The 25,236-nt window shown below is 35.6% G+C and overlaps 1 protein-coding gene across 2 annotated transcripts; it reads left to right on the top strand.

Annotated features, from left to right (window-relative positions):
- Window positions 1-630: 630 nt before the first annotated feature.
- LOC127174824 (cGMP-dependent protein kinase 2) lies at window positions 631-25,042 on the top strand. Of its 2 annotated transcripts, XM_051125428.1 has the most exons (19): window positions 631-752; window positions 2,248-2,774; window positions 5,484-5,650; window positions 5,780-5,893; window positions 7,158-7,263; window positions 7,592-7,655; window positions 7,765-7,842; window positions 9,785-9,879; window positions 10,309-10,377; window positions 10,540-10,638; window positions 10,715-10,865; window positions 11,635-11,774; window positions 14,965-15,054; window positions 15,229-15,370; window positions 17,226-17,389; window positions 18,147-18,269; window positions 21,481-21,543; window positions 24,547-24,613; window positions 24,709-25,042. In XM_051125428.1, exons 2-19 carry the CDS (start codon window positions 2,290-2,292, stop codon window positions 24,802-24,804), a joined length of 2,313 nt encoding a protein of 770 aa, XP_050981385.1. In that variant the 5' UTR covers window positions 631-752; window positions 2,248-2,289; the 3' UTR covers window positions 24,805-25,042. The 2 variants fall into 2 exon arrangements, with proteins under 2 accessions (XP_050981385.1, XP_050981386.1); XM_051125429.1 differs by lacking the exons at window positions 21,481-21,543; window positions 24,547-24,613; window positions 24,709-25,042 and having other exon boundaries at window positions 18,161-18,211.
- Window positions 25,043-25,236: the final 194 nt, after the last annotated feature.

The following is a 25,236-nucleotide window of genomic DNA, read 5'->3' as shown; positions in this document are numbered from 1 at the left end:
AAAAAACCAGCATATGCTGGTAGGTATGTTTTGATGCTGGTTTATGCTGGTCCTTTGCTGGTTTATGCTGGTCCCTGACCAGCAATATGACGAGCATAAACCAGCAAAGGACCAGCTTAAACCAGCATCAAAACATACCTAACCAGCATGTGCTGTTATTTTCACGAGGGCCTCTTTAAAAGTTATTTAATTTTTTTTTTTAACTTTAAAATCCTTTATTACTCATATTAAGATTCATTAAGAAATTTGATTAAGAAATCAGAATTTAGCACTTTTCTTTTTTTTTTTTTTTTTTTTTTTTTTTCATTCTGAGGTTAAATCATAACAAGACACAGTTTAATAGCTATGATAAGCTACTGTTTTTTAAATCAAATCATTGCATATAGCTACGACAGGAAACACTGGAATCTAACAATTCACTTGGGGGAAAAAATATTTAATCTTAAAAAAATAAGATTATTATCTGTGTCTTATACAATGGTGTCTCATTTGCGGAAAGTTGAGATTTACGTTTGCCCTGCCTTGTGTAATGCTGCTCTGTCGCCGCTAGATGTCAGAAGAGCGGACTGTTGATTATGAGCACTCCGTCTCGTTCAGACCGTCCAGCATTTCGAGCGCTGCTGCTGCTGCTGCTGCTTCATGATCCTGTCATTGCCCGCGACTCAGACCGATCGCTCATATGTGGAGCCGCAGCGTTTCTGAATTATCCACAAATTAACAGCAGTGGAAACTACATTACACACTAACAGGTGGTAAGTAGCCTGCAAATCAACATTTGTCTGTCTTCTGCGTTTAATTTCGTTTAATATTAAATTAGCAGATAATTTAAGCCATTTTATTTAATTTAAAGGGCTACAGAGTTCACAGTCTTAAATGACAATCATTTAGTTTTTAAATCAAATGCTGATACTTTAAATCTCAGTGATTTAGATTTTGGATGAGAATATCCAGTTACCCTTGTTCAAGTAGTTATTTATCTCCTATTCATAATCAATAATGTCTTTTTTCGTTAATATCACATTGTCAGATGTGTTTTAAATGTTACAGTTGATTAATTATAACATTAATTAAACTTTATCTTTAGTAAAACTGTAGCTATATTTTCTCTGGACAATAACAGTGTAAAAATATTATTATTATTATTATTATTATTATTATTATTATTATTATTATTAAAAAATAATTCCACAAAATTCAGTAGTCTGAACTGTCTTAATGTCATAAGGTCTTAAAATGTGTTTATTGTCCACATCATTAAATATCATATAGTATTTATAATATGTATTATAGTAATATAGTATTTATAATTTTGTTTGCTGATGTTTTATATACTGCCATTCAAAAGTTTGGGATCAGTAAGATTTTTAATGTTTTTTTAAATATGTCTCTTATGCTCATCAAGAGCATTTATGTGATTAAAAAAAAAAAAAAAAGTAATATTACGGTAATATATTATTGCAATTTAAAAATAACAGTTTTCTATTTTAATATACTTAAAATCTACTTTATTCCTGTGATGCAAAACTGAAATTTTATCAGTCATTACTCCAGTCTTCAGTGTCACATGATCCTTCAGAAATCATTTTAATATTCTGATTTATTATCAATGTTAGAAACAGTTTTGCTGCTGGAACCTGTGATATTTTTTTTCAGGATTCTTTGATGAATAAAAAGTTAAAAGAACAGCATTTATTCAAAACAGAAACATTTTCTAACAATGTAAATCTTTAATATCACTTTTCAATATTCAAATTTCAATATTAACACATTCTTGCTGAATAAAAGTATTAATTTATTTCAAAGAAAGAAAGAAAGAAAGAAATGACTGACCCCAAACTTTGAATGGTAGTATATATTGTTAAAAGATTTCTATTTGAAATGTGTTCTTTTTAACGTTTTATTCATCAAAGAATTCTGAAAATAGTATCACAGGTTTCCAAAAAAAAAAAAAAAAAAAAAAAAGCAGTGCAACTGTTTCCAACATTGATAATAAATCAGCATATTAGAATGATTTCTGAAGGATCATGCGACACTGAAGACTGGAGTAATGATGCTAAAAATTCAGCTTTGCATCACAGGAATAAATTATATTTTAAAGTATATTAAAATAGAAAACCACTATTTTAAATTGCAATAATATTTCACAATATCACTGTTTTTTTCTGTATTTTTAGTCAAATAAATATCTATAAATAATAATAAATGTCTAGATATCCAGCAAATCTGTATTTCATCTTCTGATTGCAGTGGCCAACCAGTGAACCCATTTAAAAGCCCAAAGGCCTCTCTATGGTTCCTAGTCACTCTCTGATGATGGGGAACGGTTCGATCAAAGCCCCTCGGCTAGAGGAGACCTGCCTGGCCTCCGGTATAAAAGAGACCCATGTATGGGAGTCTGTGGAGCCCCTGAAGATCAGGATCGCCCATCTAGAGGGGGAGCTGGCACGGAGGGACCAGGAGCTCCGTGCGCAGGAGAAGCGCTTGCAGAGCCTTCAAAGGGAACTAGAGGCGAAAGTGTCCCAGATCGATAAGCTCCAGGATGCTATCGGGTATAACAACCTCGGACGTTCGCCACCGGCCACGCTGAGGCACAGTCGCAGACTGCTGAGCGTCATCAACCAGGGCTCCACGCGCTTCCACAGAGTGGCTGTGGAGGTGCATCGACGCCTTAAGGCCAAGGAAGGCGTTTCAGCCGAACCCACATCGAGGCACTTCTGTCATGACCACAGGGTCCATCACATCTCCACAGAGAGACGGATCCGCAAAGACTCCGGGTGAGTGTGCTGACACTGATTAGATTGTTTTTTTATTATGGAGTCACTGGAGTCTGACTCTCCTGGAAGGTGGAGACAGGAGTAAGGTTTAGCCAAGCCTTTGTAGTGTCTCCAACCCCAGAGCAGGCATGAAAGCCTGGATTACCATAACACACTCCGAAGGGGATGGAGTGGCTCAAGAGAACACAAAGGGTGGGCCATTTGTATGCATGGGCAGGAATCATTACTGTTTTAATTAAACACGCTCTTGATGGCAGTCTACAAATCTCCAGCACTAATTCATTCATAAGATCCTTTTTAGGTCAGTGGCAAGGCCGTCTTGTTTCAGATGTGGTAATGAGAATCAGTCGTAGTAGTACTGAAGACAAAAAATAGTCTGAAACTGACGTGTAAACGTAAACGTGTCACCAGTGAAGTTTTTAAGCCCTCCAAAAGAAAGAATTAAAAATGTTATTTTGTTATGACATAGGAAGTAAGAATTAAAATTCGCAAAATTAAGTCATTATACGTGTTTACACATTTACACATTATACATTATATACGTACATTATTTTTATTATACATAATTTCAAACTCGTGGAGCATAAAAGAAGGATTTTTGAAGAATGTACATGCTGCTCTGATTCGGTTCATTGTGATTACTCAGAAAAAAACACCAGTATTATCATGAATTCTGTGCTTTACAAAATAGCTTTGTATGAGAAACAGGGCAAAATTTGATGGGAATTAATAAAGTGAAGGAATAATCAATATAATAATTCATAAGAATTTCTTAATTTCTCACTGATCAATTGCGGGTTTGAAATTCATATATGCCGCAATATAATCTTTCGATATGGAATTACTTTTGTGGCAATAAAAATGAACGTAATTTTTCAGGAAACTTATAAACTGAAATTCAATAAAATGTTGAAGAAGAAGTGCCCTCAAGAAGCCACTATACAGACTCTCACGTTCACACATGTAAACACAACAATGACGTCTTCACTTCCAGGTCAAGAAGCTGTCAATCATAAACTCAGTAGCCAATGAGAACACACCTCTGCTAGCCCCGCCTCCACGAGAGATTTGTGCCAGAATGGCGAACGATAACTGAGGGGGCGTAAATGAAAACTTCAGAAGCGTAAATGAAAACTTGAGAAGCATGAATGAAAACTCTGGAATTTTCACTTTACTCTTTTGCTTTTATATTGTAGATTTGTAGAGCTGAAATGACGTGTTTGTTATGTGTGGTGTTGTTGATGCTGCCATGAAAAATGTAATTTCCTGTATAGGATCAATAAAGTATCAATCAGATCAAATATTTGTAAGTACAGATCAGCAAAAGAAGAAAAGAAAAGGGGAAAACAGTTAGCAAAACATGCAGTGTATTAAAAACTTGCTGATTTTTTTATTTTTTTTTTAGTTTCAAAGACATTTTATTCTGTTTCAGTTTGTATTTTCATAAGTTTCTTAAAAAGTTACGTTCATTTTTATTGGCACAAAAGAAATTCCATATTTACACATTTGTGTGCCAGATATGAATTATTTTTTTTTAATTGATTTCAGCTACAGTCTGTTCCTACAAAGAACTTCAGAACACCTGAAATGTGAAGCATCATATGAACTATTTTATGATGCTTTTATGCCATTTTTAGAGCTTGACAGCTGTGGTCATAATTAACTGTAATTATATAAAAAAAGAGTAACACGTACATTCATCAAAATTTTCCTTTTTGTGTACATGTGTACATAGATAGTGAAATCAAATTTTGAGTTTTATTTAACTTGGTATAGTATGGTATCTCTGTGATATATATTTTTGTTCTTTAATGGGTTAGTTCACCCAAAAGGTCAGAAAGGTCATAAGGACATAGTTAAAATAGTCTGTGTGACATCAGTGGTTCAACCGTAATTTTATGAAGCTACGAGAGTACTTTTTGTGTGCAAAGAAAACAAAGCACGCGTTGAAAACTGGCAGGGAAAAGAAGAAATTGCTGAATAAAGTCATTATTTTAGTTTTTTCACACAAAAAAACTATTCTAATAGCTTCATAACATTATGGTTGAACAGCTGACTATTTTAACAATGTCTTCGCTACCTTTCTTGGCCTTAAAAGTGTCAGTTGTGTTGCTGTCTTTGCAGGATCAGAAAGCTCTCGGATTTCATCCAAAGTATTTTTAATTTATGTTCTGAAGATGAACGAAGGTCTTATGGGTTTGGAACGACATGAGCGTTAGTAATTAATGACAGAATTTTCATTTTTGGGTGAGCTATCCCTTTAATCTTACCTGTCGTATCAAACAATCTTGATGTTTTTCCTTTATTGTTGTTGCGGTTTACATCGCCTGCTTTCAAGGGTGTACCATGATTTGGTATCTTTAATTCAGCAGTGTATTAAAAGCAGTCTGAAGTGTTCTGACAGGAGGATCATTCATTATTCACCACCTCCACTTCACTCGGCACTGATGAACCATGCCTTGAAGAAAGCCTTACATAATTAAAGTGTGTCTTTGTGTCTTCTAAAAGGAGATTTGATTTTAAGAGTAAACTCAGTTGCACAAACACTTACCACCTTATTCCAACAAAATATGCATGTAAATAGAAACCTAACAAGCATTTCTATGTATATATATATATATATATATATATATTTCTAAAAAAAATCTTAAAAAGTAGATTTCAAGAAAGCCACATGCTTCAGTTCTTTTTTTCCTCCTCTTTCTGTAGCACTAAGAAACTGATCAATGAAGCCATCATGAACAATGACTTTCTAAAGAAGCTGGAGCCTCAGCACACTCGAGAGATGGTGGACTGCATGTACGAAAAAATCTACGCTGCTGAGCAGCTGGTTATTCAGGAGGGAGAGCCAGGGAACTACCTCTATGTGCTTGCTGGTAAAATCCAGATGTTATTGTAACCTTCTCCTCATATTTTCATATTTTTAGAAACTAAACATTTATATGATAAACAATGTTATTTTTACTGTTCTGCCCATTGGTGCTCTTTTGATTCTCTGTGTCCAGAGGGTTTATTAGAGGTCATTCAAAACGGAAAGCTCCTGGGTCAGATGCGTCCTGGGACAGCCTTTGGAGAGTTGGCCATTCTCTATAACTGTAAAAGAACAGCCACAGTCAAAGGTGTGTGTGTGTGTGTATGTGTGTGTGTTCCTGTGCTCAGTGTTGGGGAAAATTACTCCATAACAACTAACTCCATAACATAACATAGTAACTAATTACTTAGTTACTTTTTATGGAAAGCAATGCATTACATTACTTTTGTGTTACTTTTTGGCAACTGAGCTGGGCTTGCTTATTTATTTTTAATAACAATAAGCAATATTTTTTGGCAACTGTAAAGACACTTTCACACCAAAAGTTAAATTAATAAGCATCAGGCTGAAGGAAATGCCTATGCATTTACACACAATTTCTCTCAACATGGCAACAGGAGAACTGTCGGTGAATAAATCATAAAAAAAAAAGTAACTTGTGTGGCTTATTTGAAAAAGTAACTATTTAAAAATAATGCATTACTACCCTGTTGAAAAAAACTGCATATGCTGGTAGGTGGGTTTGGATGCTGGGATGCTGGTTAGGTAGTTTTCTGATGCTGGTTTATGCTGGTCCTTTGCTGGTTTATGCTGGTCCTGTGCTGGTTTATGCTGGTCCTTGACCAGCAACATGACCAGCAAAGGACCAGCTTAACCCCTTAGCGTTCCTGTCAAACTTAACTCAATGCAAAACATCCCGCCGTTGCAACACTAAGGGGTTAAACCAGCATCAAAACCTACCTAACCAGCATCCCAGCATCAAAACATACCTACCAGCATATGCTGTTTCTTCACCAGGGTTTACCAGTTACTTAAAAGTAACCTGATTACATAACTCACAATACTTGCAATGCATTACCCCAGCACGCTGTGTTAGTGTATTTTTGTGTTTAAATAAGATGAGTAAAAAAAAAAATACTGTAGATAGATAGATAGTACTGTGTTTGTGATACTAGATGACTAGATGACAAGCTGCTATAGGTAGTGATGCTGATACAAATTGCAGTGTGTCATAATAATATGGAGATTTCAGGTAAATTTGGAAACGTTTTTTGGCATTGATATGACCAGTTATCCTGAATGAACCATAATTAAATCTAAACTAATTCCTAAACTAATTCTGCTTCTGTTACTTAAAATCTGTTGGGTGCATTTTTTAAAAATAGTGTTTTCTGTTTTACTTCATATAAGCGCTGGCAAGTCCAAAGCATGATGCAGTCTGCAACATATTGAGTTATATCCAACATGAACTTTTTCTCTATTATTGTTGACCCACTTTTATTGCAGATATTGGATTAGTGTCATAGTCATAGATTTGTGAAGGGGAACTGATGGTGATTGTATTTCATTAGCTGTGACTCAGTCTCACATCTGGGCTCTGGACCGGCAGACGTTTCAGACGATCATGATGAGATCCACTCAGGCCAGACATGAGGAGTACTTCAGCTTCCTGCGCAGGTACATTCATGTCACTAACATTTGTGCATGTTTATCAGCCGTCAGCTTCACACACACACACACACACACACACACACACAGTCTCTTCTTGGCTGCTTCAATGCACATTCCTTTCTGAAAGCATTGGATTAGACTAATGTGCATTCAGCTTATTACTGTGTAGATCTATCACTAATGTCTATCAGTGCATCATAAATTGATGTTTTGACGTAATTGTTAAAATAATGTGGGTTGCTTCAAGGGTTGAATGTCAACATAATCTTTTATGGATTTGGTTGCATGATGTTTTCCTTTAATGCTAATTAAACATTGTTACATTTTTCTTTAGTGTATCGTTATTGAAAGATTTGCCAGAGGAGAAACTTGCCAAAATCATTGACTGTCTTGAAGTTGTAAGTTTGCAGGATTTTATTGTGTCTTCAGGATTTTAATTTGTTTATTGCATGTTTATTTCAGAAATGAAGTATAACCAGATCTTGTTGATTTTTTAATTTTTTATAGGAGTATTTTGACAAAGGAGAGTACATTATTCGTGAGGGTGAGGAAGGAAACACTTTCTTCATCATAGCTAAAGGAGAGGTATGCCTTACTCCATTAACTACAGGGTACAAACAAGAAAACAATAAGTTTTTGAACTTCTGTTTTGAGGTAGCTCTATAGCATCACTGTTAAAAAGTAATTAGTTGGATTTACTTATTGTAGGTTTAACAAAAGTTATTATGTAAATTGTAATGTATGAAGCAGATGTCATAAATGTCAGTAGACAGGCAAGATTTTAAAACGAGTGGTTCTGTAAATCTGTAAAATCGTACCTTCATGTCTTGGAAATACAAACGGCAGATGAAGGACAACAAGGGAGGGACTGAAAAGGAGCGGAGCTACGTAAGGTCTATAGTGTATGATTGCAGAAACAATATAAGTTTTTCTGAACAATGATGGAGCAACACATTTTGTGGGAAAATAAATTATAAGAGTGCTTTGTTTCATTTAACATTGAATAAAAATCAAAAAGAAACATATATTTGTCCTGTAGATTGGTGCGTGCTGAATTTGATGGTATTACCAGAGATTTTAAGATATAGCAGCTAATTTTTTTTTTTTTTCGAACCTTCAGAAAACAACAGGTTTAGCTCAGTCATTTTTTTTGGTCCGGTTTCAACAATCATACATCATTTTGAAGGTTTTTTAATGGAGAATGTGAAAATAACAATAACTCATTTTTGATTTGCTGATTGTGACTCATGATTGATTTGCTCATATCATTTTATGTATTTTATATATACACAATTTTTCCCCCAGTTTTCTGCTGATTTACAGTCTGGAGAAGTTGAGGCTAGTTGCCGAAAGTCAGAGCCAGTCTGCACATTTGAGTTGACAGATTTCATACAAAATCGTGTAGTGTATGATGGTTACAAACTCCAATTTTTTAGCTTTAGAATTCCATCCATTCGGAGGATATCAAACATGTTTGATATTTTCTGCCGATTTTAGAACACATATTGTTTTCATTTGTCAAAGCATCTCCTAGCAACAAGGTGCACGTTTCTGCATGAGTTTGTTGTGACTGGAATAACTTTAAAGTCGGGCCAGTTTTCCTTTGTCACTATTTACAAAGTCGGTGAGTGTATGATGCCTAGTCATTTAAAAATCTGTTTAAATTGGTAGACATCCAAGTTAATCAATAAAAAACCAACCACCTATTTATTATCATGCCAATTAGTGTGGCTTTAGCCCCAGCAGCAGGGGCGTTTTACCCCAAATACCATATCATAGTTGTTTTTAAAAAGTTGATTTAATTTTCTTGAACGAAACTGAAAGACATTACCACGAACTTCGTGTCAAATATATGTTTTTTTAATTTTAATTTTATTTTTCTCATTTGCTACATAAATCTGTAATATTTAAAAAAAAAAATTGATATTATATTAAATTAACGCAAAATCTACTTTGCATTACTTTCTGCATTCACGTCAAGGATCTCAATGAATAAACTTGAATGCACCATTTACCCAACGTGGTGCAACTTTTAGCCTGGTATGCCGTTGTATCCTACGCTTACATGTAATCCTTCAAATATATATCATTATATATATTTATATATTATATCAGTTCAGATTGCAGTCTATCCGCTTTGGCTGCATGAATATGCTTGCGGGAGTCAGCTTACACATTTCCCACTGAGTTCGTGCTTTAATGGGAGTCTATGGCAGAAACCTGTACAATTGATTGTAATGGAGCCAAGACTGATGCTAATTGGATAAGAGACTGTAGATGCATTATTTTTAGTCCCACACAGATGACATTCTCCACTGGTAACCTGTGGGAGTACATGCTACTTGCATGGAAATGAATTTCTCATTTGGCATTGAGCTTTCAATCCATACATTTTTAAAAAGCCTGCTTTTCTATATGACCATAGGGAGCTTTCAGATGAGTGGGACAGTTACAGATGTGATGACGGTGAATTTAGTCAAGTCAAGTAGAACATACAGTATTTTTTTCTTTCTTTCTTTTTTCACAGGTGTTAGTAACACAGACTACAGAAGGCTTTTCCGAACCACAGGAGATTAAGACTCTTGGTGTGGGTGATTACTTTGGAGAAAAGGCTCTCATAAGGTTTGGAGTCAGCATAATTTGTGTAAAAAGTGTCTTTAACAATAGTGAACACAACCAACAATGACTCATTTGTGATTGTGGACTTCCTGTAGGCCAGAAAAAAAAGATTAATTCCATATTTGTAGGCATGGATGTAGGAGGTGGAATGTCAGTCATCTGAAAAGATGTTCAGTCTCATTGTACCACTGTTGAAGAGCGCACTCAGTACTGAAATAACCACAGAACGCTCACACACTTAGATGCAGGAGAGCCACTTGTCATTTACTAATTTGTAATAATGATTTAGATTCATTTAAAGCTCAGATGAAGAGCTCTCAAATGGGGACTAGCAAATGAGGATGTTTTTCAGGATGTTTTCAGTCACTGTTATATGTATGTATCTCCAAAGTGGCACAACATCATTACATATGTCTTATAATTCCATTTCAGTGAGGATGTCCGCTCAGCTAATATCATTGCAAAGGAAAATGACACACAGTGCTTGGTGGTGGATAGAGAGTAAGTATCGTTTCATCTACACGAACATCTAGGTCTGCCACCATATCATAATTTCAGTTGTCAGTGCCAATTTTAATACCACAGAAAAAGATTACTGTATACTAATATTCTACCTAAGACTAAAAAGGTTACATAATTTCACCGTCTTCTGTTCTTCAACAGTAACTTTAATCAGATGGTGGGAACCTACGAGGAGCTGCAGGCCTATTTGAGGGAGTATGTGGAGCAGCTCTCTTTGAGTGACGAAAGGAGGAACGCAATGTAAGAACATACACAGCTAAACCAACACAACTACTCCGGTCCTGTATGTGACAGTCTCGTAATTATTTCCCCACAGGCCTCAGTCACCTCTTTATGAACGCTCTCCAGAGGCAGCAGAGCTCAGGAGGCTGAAGGAGAAGGCAGCTGGTTTGTCCAGTAACTCCTTCCTTAAAGAACTGCAAGTAGTGGCCACACTAGGCATGGGAGGCTTTGGACGAGTGGAACTGGTTAGATTTTATTGCTTATTTTTCAGTTCATAAACTCCCCGTTTTTTCATTCTCTTTGTATTTTTATATCAGCATGGTATGACATTATATTATTCAAATCAATGTTATAAATGAGTAAGATCAAAAGTATTTTACAATAAACAAAAAGTAGTCAGATTTTATTACCAAAAATGTGTAATGTAATAGATTACATTACTAATAATTTTCATTCAATAAAAAGTACAATTGCAATGACAACTTAAAGAAGTCCACTTCCAAAACAAAGATTCACATATATGTACTCACCCCCCGTCATCCAAGATGTTCATGTCTTTCTTTCTTCATTCGTAAAGAAATTGTTTTTTGAGAAAAACATTTCAGGATTTTTCTCCATATAATGGACTGATATGGTGCCCCGATGTTGAACTTCCAAAATGCAGTTTAAATGCAGCTTCAAACGATCACAAATGCGGTTGTAAACTTGTCTCGCTCTCCCTGAATTCTGTGTATTCTGACTCAAGTTAGGGTATGTCGAAAAAATCCAATCGTATTTTCTCCCTCAACTTCAAAAATCTTTTAAAATTGGGGCACCATATCAGTCCATTATATGAAGAAAAATGCTGAAATGTTTTCCTCAAAAAACATAATTTCTTTACAACTGAAGAAAGAAAGACATGAACATCTTGGATGACAAGGGGGTGAGTACATTACATGTGAATCTTTGTTTTGGAAGTGGACTTCTCCTTTAAGTATATTTTATAAAGTTTATTGCATGCATTTTCTGTCTTAGGTCAAGCTTAAAAATTCAGAAGATACAGCGTTTGCTTTAAAGTGTATTAAGAAAAAGCACATCGTGGACACCAGGCAGCAGGAGCACATCTATTCAGAAAAGGACATCCTTCAACAGACCAATTCAAACTTTATTGTCAGGTCAGTCTAATGAGCATGTCTTTTCTGCCTCGTATTGACATACATTAATAGGAGAAGTGCGAACACACAGGAATAATAATACAGTTTAGATTCATTTCATCTAATCCTCAAGGGTGATAAAGGTATTTACACAGACTGGGTTTAAGAACAAGACTTAACTTCCCCCTGAAGGCCTCTAAATTAATCAATATAATGGACTAAGTGTCAGGCTTGCTGCTAGACCACAGGGCTGATGGGAGAAACTATAATGTAGGTAAACAGACCGGTATTAGAATTTGCTGTTGGTTAATTAAGATCTGACAGATGAACTTGTGCCTTGATTAGAGTTGTTTATTAGATAATGCGTGTCAATTATGATACGACTTTCCGGTGTTTTGGAAGCTGGAAACTTTGATATTTACTTCAGTGACTGTCACTGTGACTACAGACACTATTTATAGCTATCATAACTGTACACAGAAAATAGCCAAACAGAAAATGGGCTTTAGTCTGATTATTTATTCATACAGAGGTCAATGACATGGTGTTAATTTTTTGTATTTATTAATTTATTCAAAAATACAATGCAGTTTACACAATGACAAAGATATACACTGTACTATGATGAATATAGTTAATTAATCTGTATTAAAATGTACTTTGATATATTTAATATATGTACAGTGGAGATCAAAATTAGAGAACAATTTATCATTTTTATTTTTTTTTCTGAAATATTGTTAATTAAAGTTTAAGGAATTTCAGCTGTAGGTATGCCACTGTTCTACTAACATGTTTGACAAAATGTCCAAGGCATTTCAACAAAAACTTCATTTGTGGAAAACACAGTGATCAAAATTAGTAACCACTGTAGCACGATCATGGACCTCTGGGATTATTAGCCCTAACTTTGTCGGCAAGGACAAAGTCATTGTAAACCTGCAATATTCGAGAAATCGCAGATTTGCAACCAATCAATTTGTCTTGCAGTGGCTGAAAGGGTCGTCACTTTAGCCTTCATCTGGACAACCTCTTGTTGCAGGTTTTCAGCCACCTTAGAGCGGCCCGCCATTTTTCAATCTCACGTGAAAATTGGAGGAATGCTTCCATTTAAATATGGTTTAATATGGCCAGTTAAATATGGTCATATAATTAACGAAATTAGCACTAAGTCCCAGATTAACACCAATAAGTTATAGGCATCTGCAAGTGTTCTTTAATTTAGATGGGATAGTTTTTTTTTTTTTAAATATCTCATTGTAATTTTTTTTACTGTGCTTCAGAATACAATTAACTTAAAAAACTGCCCTTCTACTTCTGTTATGAAAACTTCAAAAAGGACTTAGCAGTGACCTTAAAGGGTTACTGTACCCCAAAATGAACATTTTGTCATTAATCACTTACCCCCATGTCGTTCTAAACCCGTAAAAGCTTCGTTCATCTTAGGAACACAATTTAAGATATTTTGGATGAAAATTGGGAGGTTTGTGACTGTCCCATTGACTGCCAGGTAAATACCACTGTCAAGACCCAGACCCATCGTCAAAATAGTCCATCTGTCATTAGTGATTCAATCTGAATTTTACGAAGCGACGAGAATATTTTTGTACGCGAAGAAAAACAAAAAGATTTTATTCAACAATTTGTCTCCTCCGCGTCAGCGTAGGGCCATTTTGGACGCAAACTGCGTACGTCGTTCTGTGTCAGCCACACCACACGGATATGTTTTCTACGTATATGATTTGAACGAAAACAGCGTATCTGGCATACGCATTTTGCGTCCAGCAGATACTCTTCAAAATGGCGCTAAGCAGACACGGAGGAGACAAAATGTTGAATAAAATCGTTATTTTTTTCTTTGCTTACACAAAGTATTCTGGTCGCTTCATAAAATTCCGATTGAACCACTGATGGCAGATGAGCTATTTTGACGGTCTTTCATACTTTTCTGGGTCTTGACCACTGATCTATAATAGAGAACATTATATATATATAATATAATTATATATTATTATATTCGTCATTATATATAGATCAGTGGTCTTGACATATTTACTTGGCAGTCAATGGGACAGTCACAAACCTACCGATTTTCATCCTAAAAATCTTAAATTGTGTTCCGAAGACGAACAAAGCTTTTACAAGTTTGGAACAACATGGGAGTAAGTGATTAATGACGAAATTTAAATTTTGGGGTGGAGTAACCATTTAAAATATAGGAAATTGCAGCTTGTTCTCTAATTTTTATCTCCACTGTAAATTAAAAAAAAATTAAAAATTAAATTAAATTAAAAAAGTCTAATTAAAAGGATGAAATTCTGGAAATGGAAACCTTAAGTATTTAGCAATACAACGTATTTGTTATTCAAGGCACGGTTAGTTCAGGTTGTAAAATGTGGTAGAATTTAAATAAGGTACATCTACTGAAAAAGTAATGATATTTATGAATTAGTTATTAATAATATGTACAAATATTGCACCACATGACATTTTTAGAACCATTAAAATAAACTTTTGTTGAAAATAAAAATGAAAATGAAAAAGTATAAAAGTTTTCAAAACAATTAAAAAAAACCATTTCTACCACATTTCTAAGAACTTGACATGTTTAAAAGTAAATTTTTAAAAGATGCTTTTCTTTATCTTGACACAGTATTTGGGATGCCGAGTGTGCTTAATTCATTAAATCTACATTTAATTTTATGATTAAAATGTCCACATTAAAATTTAAATTAGTCGTTTATCAAACACTTTTCTTAAAAGCGACTGGAGGCCACCTTATACTGTAGTTTGTGCTCAATTCCTACAAACTTTAATAACTTCAGCATCACGTACCAGTGTGGTGGAGCAGACAGAGTCCTACAAGAAATCCATGAAGGACTGAATTTTCAGATCCTATGACACACTAGACATTTGGCTTGTAGCTGTCACAGTGGTCCATTGTGGTTTTCATCTGTATCAGAAAGGGGCATCTGCTTTGGATGTTGCTAGGAAACTCCCCGGGGAATTTCAATCCATGCTTATATTCCTGTCTGAGTGTGTGCTCTGGCTCATTTTATTGCCTCTCTGGCATTTGTGGACGACAAGCTAACTCAGCTTCACATGCGAGTCTAGCTTTCTATGAAAGCAAGTAGTGAGAAATGCTAAAGAGACGCTCTGTTTCACAGAATGCAAATAATCGAGTGTGTCAGGCTTGCCTTGTGTGTTTCAGGTTGTTCCGCACATTCCGGGATGATAAGTATGTTTACATGCTGCTGGAGGTTTGCCTGGGTGGAGAGCTGTGGAGCGTGTTGAGGGACATGTGAGTGTAGGTTGTTTTGACACATACTTCAGCTCACTGCCTTTGATAAACATGATTTATCATGATCATCACATGCAGTTATTACTGCTTATCGTTGAATGATTCATAGCATCTCAACTGCTAATAGATGTAGTCTTTTAAATTAGGATGTCATGGTGTTTTGGTTTCATTTAGGAGTTGCTTTGATGAGCCCACTGCCCGCTTCTGTACTGGATGTGTGCTGGAAGCTTTTGATTACCTGCACGGCAAAGGCATCGTGTATCGAGACCTGAAGCCAGAGAATCTTCTTCTGGATGGGGACGGCTATGTCAAAATGGTCATTTTACTATACATATACCACAGTAGAAGGTCTAAAAGTCTAAGGCCCCACTGAAAATCTGGGAGTTTTCTTTGGTTTGCATTTTAATGTGGAAATAAATGTTAGAGCATGTATAAGATGTATAAGAACAGTCGGTGGCTCTCAACCTATATTCCATTACCAATATTCTTGGACACCCAAGAATAACCAAAATTTACTCACCCTCAAGACATCCAAGATGTAGATGATTTTGTTTGTTTAATGGAGCAGAATCTTTAACAGGGGTCTCAGACTTTTGGACCTCACTATATACAATGTCCTCCACTAATACTGGCACCACTGGTAAATATGAGCAAATAAATCTGCATGGTTTATCCTTTTGATCTTTGCATTCAAATTCCCAAAATTCTAACCTTTCATTAAGGTAAAACAATAGAAAGTGGAAGGGAAATCTCATAATGAAATAAATGTTAATCTCTAGTTCATGTTGACCACAATTATTGGTACCCAATTATTGCAACATCCTTTTCTATAACAGCTCAAAATTTTCTCTTATAACACCTGATGAGTTTGGAGAAAACTTGAAAAGAGATCAGAGACCATTCCTTCATAAAGAATCTTTCCGGATCTTTCAGATTCACAGCTCCATGTTGGTGCTTCTTTTCTTCAGTTCACCCCACTCACTTTCTATAGGGTTCACGTCAGGGAACTGGGACGGCCATCCCATAAGCTTCATTTTGTGCCCAGTAACACATTTTTGTGTGATTTTGATGTTGGTTTTGGATCTTGTCCTGATGGAAGATCTAACCACAGCCCATTATAAGATTTCTGACAGAGGCAGTCAGGTTTAGATTTGATGCCATGTATCTGAACAAGATATCCAGGTATCTAGGCCCAACAAGATAATCAGCAGGATATTCAACCGTGGACATGGGGTACTTTTTATCCCTGAAAACCTATCTGGCCCACAAAAAGCATCTGAAAGAATCAGTCCTGTTTGATTCCAGTCTTGTCTGACAACTAAATATGCTGGAGTTTGTTTCTGGATGAGCGAGGAGGATTTTTCTTGAAACCCTGCTGAACAACATGTTGTGATGTAGGACTGTTTTATTTTTTGGGCTTTCTGGCCCCAAAGACTCTGCAGTTCTCCAGCTGTAATCCTTGGAGAGTCTTTGGTCACTCAAACTCTCCTCCTCACCATGCATTAGGACCATACAGACACACCTCTTCCAGGCAGACTTGTAACATCTTTAGTTGATTGGAACTTCTTAATTATTGTCCTGATGGGCATTTTCAATGCTTTAGCTCTTTTCTTACAGACACTTTTTATTTTGTGAATCTTGTTTTGCACATCAGAACTATATTCTTTGGTTTTACTTCTTGTGATGGATGATTGAGGAAATTTCACCTTTGTGTTCCTCATATTTATAGTCCTCTGGAACAGGAAGTCATGGCTGGAAGTCATTGCTCCTAGTCACCCTGGTGTGCTAAAAAAAAAAAAAAAAAAAGGAAATATGAATGGAAATATACTTCATATATATTTTACTCGTAGGAATTCCTAGGGGTGTCAATAATTATGACCAACATGCAATCTGCAATAATTTATTTCATATTGAGTTTCAATGGTTTTACTTCAATGAAAGGTTAGAATTGTTTTTACATTTTTTTGAATAAACAATAAAAAAGAAAAACAATGCAGATTTATTTTTATAGCCATCTTTGCTTGTATTTACCAAGGGTGCCAATATTAGTGGAAAGCACTGTATATATACATTGTATATTTGTATATGTATGGAGTCTGAGAAATATAGCCACTTCTTAGTATTACACTGAGCATCCTTATTATTGGCTCTGTTTTATTTTGTATTTTCAGACTGATTTTGGCTTTGCCAAAAAGATCGGACTAGGTAAGAAGACTTGGACGTTCTGTGGCACTCCTGAGTATGTGGCTCCTGAGGTCATCATGAATAAGGGTCATGACTTTGGTGCTGACTGCTGGTCCTTGGGCATCCTGATCTTTGAGCTCCTGATTGGCAGGTAAACACTTGTGTTTCAACTCATCTGTTTGATGCTTCCACTGGTGCTGCATTTGTAGGTCAAATTCCCAAACAATGGAAACATTGGCCCTGTGGTGATTTTAAAGCAACTTCTGGTGAGTTTGGGACAGACTTACCATTTGCACAAAACATAGCAAGTGTTTGGAAACAAGTTTTGCAGTTCCGTTTGGTGCCACTAGTCGTGCAGAAATGACACAGTTCACCTTTAAAGAGCACAGATTTCCCAGACCTGAATTGGCACGGCCTTCCCTGTGCTTCTGCCAAAATCGCTGTGCTCCACGTTCAACATCCGTTTTGTAAAGGGCAGGGCTCTCTTGACCAGAGCAAATGGTCCTCCAGTGTGAGATTAGCAGTCATGGCTCTCACAGCGAACTCCATTGCCTCACCAACGCATCACCATGGCAACAGAGTGTTGAGGATGGGACTACGTAATAATATGCTGTTGCAGTGTGATCAACAAGCTGGACAAAATCATCATGATGTAATGTCACAGGACGTTTATCTCATCAAAGCTTATTGATGCACACTGTTAGCTGTGCTTATTCACTGCATAATACCATTCTTATGCATGATTGCATTATGCATTCCTGTGACATTACTACTGTATGTTTTAGTAACTCACCAACTTTAGTAAATTCACCAAGTTAAGTATACATTTTTATGTATTGTCTGTCTCATGGTTTTATTTTAAAATAAATTGATGGTGTTTGATATATAACGTCCCACACGAATGTCAGCCCTCCATTCACAGGCTCTGATCCGATCAGGATCTACACCATGGTTCTTCACGGGATAGAGAAAGTGGACTTTCCCAAGAGGATCAGCAAGCGTCCAGAGGATCTCATACGGAGACTTTGCAAGTATGTTTCTCTTAATCTAAGACATGTTGTTTAAACCCATCATAAATATACAATAGACCAAAAATAACAATTAAAAAAAATACAATAAGCATAAAAATGCTTGACATAAAAATCTTTTAGTTCAAACACCATTTTTAGTTCAAATGAAGTTTAAGGTACTGAATGAACTATATCATTGTGGAAAAAGAAGTACACTTCAGCATGCATTTGGTTTAAGTGTGCTGCTGAATGCAATAATCAAGTACTTTACATGTTTTACTTAAAGCTTTACTTTATTTAAAGCTTAACAAAGTATTCAAAAACGATATAATTTAATATGATATTTTTACTAAAGGGACAGATCACCCAAAAAGGAAAATTACCCTATTATTTACTCACCCTCTAGCCATCTTATGCTGGGTACACACCACAAGACAATTGGGCTGATTTTGGGCCAATTTCTCACCTTCCTGATTATTTTGGTGGTTCTAAAGATTACCTTATCAGATTTTCCTGTGGTGTAAGGTGTGTTAAGAGTGACTGAATCTGCTTGGTAGAACGTTGGAGGCATCCCGATCAGAAATCCTGATGTGTGGGGGGAACCCCAAGGAGAAATGGGCATACGGTCTGGAGATTATCACGTGAAACCAAGGTTATTATAGTTTTGCTTTTTTAAATTCATTTTATTTTAATATCGTTTTGAAATTTGCAATAGAATTTGGTTCCGTTTTTGTTGGTTTCATTAATAATTTTGTTAGTATTAGTTTAGTTTTTATTTTGTGAGCACATTTCTATTTCGTTTTTGTATTGTTTAGTTTTAGTTTCAGTTTTAGTTTTATTATTGAAAAAAAAAAAAAGATCACTTCCAGACCACAGACCAACGACTTAATTTAACCTTATGACGCAAACTTCTAGTGACACAAAATTAAAGCATGCTGAGTTTGATTAGGTACTAGAAGTATACAAGTAGTCAAGCATTTTTTACTTGAGTTGTGCTTACATTATCATAATTAAAAGCAGTAAATGTGTGTTATAATATTTAATCCGAAAATAAATGTAATTTGTTTAGAATCATAATCATGATACTGTGACTATCATGTCTTGCTTACTTTCCCGCAAACAAACGCGCGTAACTGGAACGAAATAAATTCTATAATAATGGCAGAGCCTTTCGATTCGCAGCGTTGCAGCGTTGCAGCGTTGGACTCGTGCTGCAGCTGAAGTAAATGACAGCTTAGGGAGCGCTCGTTGCTTGCTTTTTGTAGCCTATATAATTTTATTTTATACGTTTTAGAACATATGCACTGCAGAGACAATCACACTTAAATGTTCTTTTCATTTATGAAGAATTATAAGCATGTTGTTCAAAACAGATTGTTCACAAAATGTAGGCAAATGTTTTATTGTTTTCAGAATGGATGCGCATTCTCATCATTGTTCTGTCACGCGTGTGCGCTCCGTTGGTGGTTCTAGATCACTTGATGAGGTCAGCACATCCTTTGCGCAGAAACTATGCAGCAAAAAGAATAAATAAAAATCTTTCTTAAATGGCAAAAAAAGCGCATGGATGTTTTCTTAATATGATCATTAAAACCAACAGACTGATGAAAATGTGGGACATTTTCTCAATATGCGACATGCGGGACAAGGGGTGAAAATGTTGTGTGGTACAGCTCAAAGCGGGACAGGTGGTCACCCTAGGTGCCGGTGGTTTAGGTCGCTGTCTAGGCTGTGTCAAACGGGCCAGGTCAGGTACAGAATGTGCAGCTGTCAGATAATGGGGGTTGGGTGTTCTGTTTAGCAGCCAACCAGTTATCGAAAATGTTGGTGCTCCTTTACCAAACAGCACCCATGCAGGACTCTGTTTTAAACTGTTTTCATCATGTCTATGATGCGCCATTTACAGGTAGCCTTTTTCCCTAAACCGCCACACAGTTCGTACATTTTTCCAGAACCTAATTATTACGAAAACAGTTATTTATTTTTGATCATTATTATTTTATTTCAGTTAGTATTTCAGTAACTGTTGTTAGTTTTGTTTCGTTTTAGTTTTTCATTTATTTTGTTATTTTTATTTTATTTCAGTTTACGAAAATGTTTTTTGACCAATCTTTTTTGTGTTAGTTTTCATTTACGAAAATAACCTTGCGTGAAACGAAACAATATCCAATCAGAAAGTGAGCTGACAGAAGACGAAAGCATAACAAAGGCAGTCATTGCAATTTCTTCCTTCCTAGAAGAACTTGCTTTCTCAAGTGACTTGCTTTCTCAAGTCTTGAGAGATTTTGTAGATTTCCTGTGTTCACAGTTGGGACTGGTTGAAAATCTGTTGGTGTGTAGTGTGCTGTCTTTGTCACATCATCACACACCACACACTATTGGAGCAAAACGGTTAAATCTAGGATTTTTTTGTCCTCATGTTTGTGGTCTCTCACATTTTGAAGATCTTTTAAGATTTTAAAAATCTCTTAGTATGTACCCAGCATTAAGTGTATGACTTTCTTGTTTCAGACGAATGCAATCAGGGTTATGTTAAAAAATGTCCTGGCTTTTCCAAGCTTTATTATGGAAGTGAATGGCTGTTGAGATTTAGTCCAAAAGTCCAAAAAGTGCATCGATCCATCATAAAAAATACTCCACATGGCTCTAGGGGGTTAATAAAGACATTCTGAAGTGAATCAATGCGTTTGTGTAAGAAAAATGTCCATATTTTGAACTTATAAATGGTAATCTCCAGCTTCCACTAATTATCATACACCCTTTCATAAGAGAGTGACGATCCAGTGGATGACGTAGGAGGTGTAGTGTAAGCTCTGGTGAGAATATGCTAGTCTTGCGAGCAATGTTGGGAAGATTACTTTGGAAATGTAATAGGTTACAGATTACAAGTTACTCTATTTAAAATGTAATAAGTAGTGTAACTTTTCAATTACTTTAGTAATGTATCATTACATTTGATTTCGTTTGGATTACTTTTCTAAATTTCTAATATTTTTAACTGTTAATCATTTTGAAACATTTAAACCAGGCAGGGTTAACCTTACAGTAGCACTCAACACTGATTACTGTCAGACTTTTAAAAATTATCTTGGCACTTCCAAGCTTTAGAATGGCATAGACGAGTGTTCCTCTTCATCAGTCCAAAACAAGTCCAATAAAGTGCATCTCTTGCTTTTCTCCTGCTTGGCCTTTATAAGAATAGATACTCACTCATCTCCTTTACTGTCTCCAGACTCAATCCAGCAGAACGGCTTGGGAATAAAAAGAATGGCATCATTGACATCAAGAAACACAAGTAGGTTGACAAATATTAATTGTTTAAAAATCATTTATTCACCTTCATTTTGTTCAAAACCCATTCTTGACATGACCCTTGTAAAAACAAAGCACACTCCAGCATACGTTTTTTAAAGTACTTATTATGGGAATATCTCTCTCTTTGTTAATGGCAAACATTTCTTTTTTTTTAACCTAATTCTTTAAACATTTCAAAATCGATGACATCAGGTAGTGTCATAGCTCAATCTCCTTGGCATATGTTATGAATCCAGCAATCCTGCCCATAAATCTTGTTAATATATTCCCTTTTTTGTCTCACTGTACACTGCAAGCCTGTCATATTCTAATGTAAGTGTTTCATTTATGTGCATTAATGCACATTAGACCCACCTGGGAGTAAACTGAAGCACTGATCCATGTGTCTGCTCACGGGTAGTGTATTATTGAGTCTGTTTTGCTGCAGGCCTGTCTGTCCCCTCCTTTGTATGTCACAGCACAATGAGTAGCTGAGCCAGCCTGCCAAATTAGCCTCACTGCATTCACAGGGGGAGCAATTAGTGGCCAAAATGAGAGGCACAGCTGTTGTCATCTTCCACAGAGCAGTGAAGCCGTACACAGCAAGGTGAAGCACTGGGCCCGTACTTTAACAGTCGCGGGAGCGATAGCGCCTAAAATGCATGTGCACTGATGATGCCCACTGTTCGAATTACAGTCAACTGGGAGTTATCACACTTATTATTTTACTAGCGTTCTTTGTGTTTGTACTGACAAGCTGTTGTTTTTCTATTCATTATGCTTGAGTATTCTTATCACGCAGGGTAAGTGATTCAGGTAACGTACACACAAAGCGCACAAGAGCTCAACATCATTTGTATTTTGTTACTAAATTATGTTCAGAGCATTATGCAAATAAAGGTGCATGCTCTTGATACAGGCATGAATATGCATGTTCAGGAAACAATGTGTCGTCAGATGAGTGAGATCTGAGATGTACAATATTGTAAGTTTGGGGTCAGATTTTTTGTAATATTAATCAAGGATGCATGAAATTAATCAAAAGTGACAGTAGACATTTAAAATTTTAGAAAAGATCAAAAAGCACAAATGTTTATTGATAATAATAAATGTTTCTTGAGCAGCAAATCAGCATATTTGAATGATTTCAAAAGGATCATGTGACACTGGAGTAATGATGCTGGAAATTCAGCTTTGATCACGAGAATATAGAAAGATAGTTACTTTAAATTGTAATAATATTTACAATATTACAGTTTTTACTATTTTTTTGATCAAGTAATGTAGCATTGGTGAGCATAATAGACTTCTTTCAAAAACATAAAAAAAAATCATAACTCCAAATGTTTAAATGGTAGTGTATCTTTAGAATTTAATGGACATAATATGAGCAATTAAATTTTTTAAAAATAAAATTAGCGCTGTCAATCGATTTAAAAAAATTAACTATTTATTCACAATTTTTTTATTAATTGTGTTTAATTGTGATTATTCCCACCTAACAAGTTTTTAAATATGCTTTTATATTGCAATAATTTCACATTTAATCTTCAAATTAATGTAGAAACAAAAGAGTGTATTTTTAACATTTTAAATATTTTTTTATGACTAAAAGTATCACTGATAAGTATCACTGGAAGTCCACTTCCAGAACAACAATTTAGAGATAATTTACTCACCCCCTTGTCATCCAAGATGTTCATGTCTTTCTTTCTTCCATTGTAAAAAAGTTCTGTTTTTTGAGGAAAACATTTCAGCATTTTTCTCCATATAATGAACTGATATGATGTCCCGAGTTTGAACTTCCAAAATGCAAATGTGGTTGTAAACGATCCCAGTCAAGGAAGAAGGATCTTATCTAGCAAAATGATCATTTATTTTTATTAAAAAAATACAATTTAAATACTTTTTAATCTCAAACGCTTGTCTTGTCTTTCTCTCCCTGAACTCTATGTATTCTGGCTCAAGACAGTTAGGGTATGTCGAAAAACTCGACAACGTATTTTTTCCTTCAACTTCAAAAATAATTTCGAAATCATCCTACATCTCTGCAGAAGTACCGACCCAGTCTTTGCAAAGTGAACATGCAAAGAAGATCAAACACCCTCAACAAAAAAGGTAAAACAGCGATATAGGGCGATTTTGAAGTTGAGGGAGAACATGAGATGGGAGTTTTTCGACATACCCTAACTGTCATGAACCGGAAAAAAAACAAGTTCAGGCAGAGTAAGACAAGACGAGCGTTTGACATTAAAAAGTATATAAATTGTATTTTTTTATGAAAATAACCGATTGTTTTCGCTAGATAAGACCCTTCTTCCTCGGCTGGGATTGTTTACAACCGCATTTGGGATCGTTTGAAGCCGCATTTAAACTGCATTTTGGAAGTTCAAAATTGGGGCATCATATAAGTCCATTATATGGAGAAAAATGCTGAAATGTTTTCCTCAAAAAACAATTTCTTTATGACTGAAGAAAGAAAGACATGAACATCTTGGATGACAAGGGGATGAGTACATTATCTGTAAATTGTTGTTCTGGAAGTGGACTTCTTTTAACTGGAAAAATTAATCACCTATGCTAATGTGCTAATTTTGACAGCACTAAATAAAATAATTCTTTCCATGAAAACATACAGTGCCTCAGAACTCAAAATTTCAAGTTAAAAACTATATGAATAACTGCAAACCTACAGCTTGTGAAATAATCTTATTTTACATGTAAGGAGAGCTCTTACATATAGGAGCAGTAGCAAAAAAGTGTCCCGTTCCATTCTAAAAGCCCGAGAGATGTTGCAAATGGCCATAAAATTGAATTCTGGACATTTTTGTCCAGACTTTTTAAAAGTGGGTGTCAGGGGAATGAAAAATAATAAAATATTGTACAATATGTCCTTTGAAACATTTTCTCACTGGAAGGAAAGTGATGGACGAGGCTGAAGATGTGAGTGGATGCTGAGTCACCGTACTGTGGAGGTTTACATTGTTCCTTTGTTTCCTTGAAGGTGGTTTCAAGGCTTTAACTGGGAAGGATTGAGACGGCGGAAGCTGACGTCTCCTCTGAGGAGAGAGGTGAAGCATAGATTCAACAATTTTACATACGTCACATTGTGTGAGAAACGAAAGCCTGTTTTCCTACACTTGTGATATTCTCCTCATTTTTACAGCTGAAAGGGCCTTTGGATCACAGTCATTTCGACATGTTTCCGCCTGAGCTTGAAGAACCTCCGGATGAATTCTCTGGCTGGGATAAAGACTTCTGAATATGAGCTGTTTCTAAGAAGAAGCTGTTTTCTCAAAGAAGATCTGATGTAAAGTGATAATGGACACTGGTGTCTGGAGGAGATGTCTCAGTATTACCTCAGTGTGCTTTCTGAAGCATTGTGCAACTGACTGACTTGTTCAGATGGACAGGAATAAGGTTTAAAAGCCACCGCTTTAAGTTAAAGAAGACAAAGTGAAAGGTTATTTCAGTGATATTTCATTGTAAGTGGATCAATAAATCACTGCTGCCTTAAATCTGTCTTTAAATCTCTCACATATCAGATTAATTTTGTACTCATTCAGGTTTTCTAGCTCACACTTTTTAAGCTGCATTTATACTCACTTTTTATATTTATTCCATTCTTTTTTATCTGGGTAATTTGGTTTAGAGTTGGATATGGCTTAAAACATAATGTTTCAAGAGAGAAACT

This window comes from Labeo rohita, chromosome 13 (assembly GCF_022985175.1).
Source record: "Labeo rohita strain BAU-BD-2019 chromosome 13, IGBB_LRoh.1.0, whole genome shotgun sequence".
Classification (NCBI taxonomy): Eukaryota; Metazoa; Chordata; class Actinopteri; order Cypriniformes; family Cyprinidae; genus Labeo; species Labeo rohita.
This window is presented reverse-complemented; position numbering and strand designations above follow the sequence as displayed.

Bases quoted from the DNA above. Each gene is read 5' to 3' on its own strand.
- LOC127174824 (XM_051125428.1), top strand. From the start codon at position 2,290: ATGGTTCCTAGTCACTCTCTGATGATGGGGAACGGTTCGATCAAAGCC. The intron at 7,656-7,764 runs GTAAGTTTGCAG...AATTTTTTATAG, and splicing joins TCATTGACTGTCTTGAAGTT to GAGTATTTTGACAAAGGAGA. The intron at 17,390-18,146 runs GTAAACACTTGT...CACGAATGTCAG, and splicing joins TTTGAGCTCCTGATTGGCAG to CCCTCCATTCACAGGCTCTG.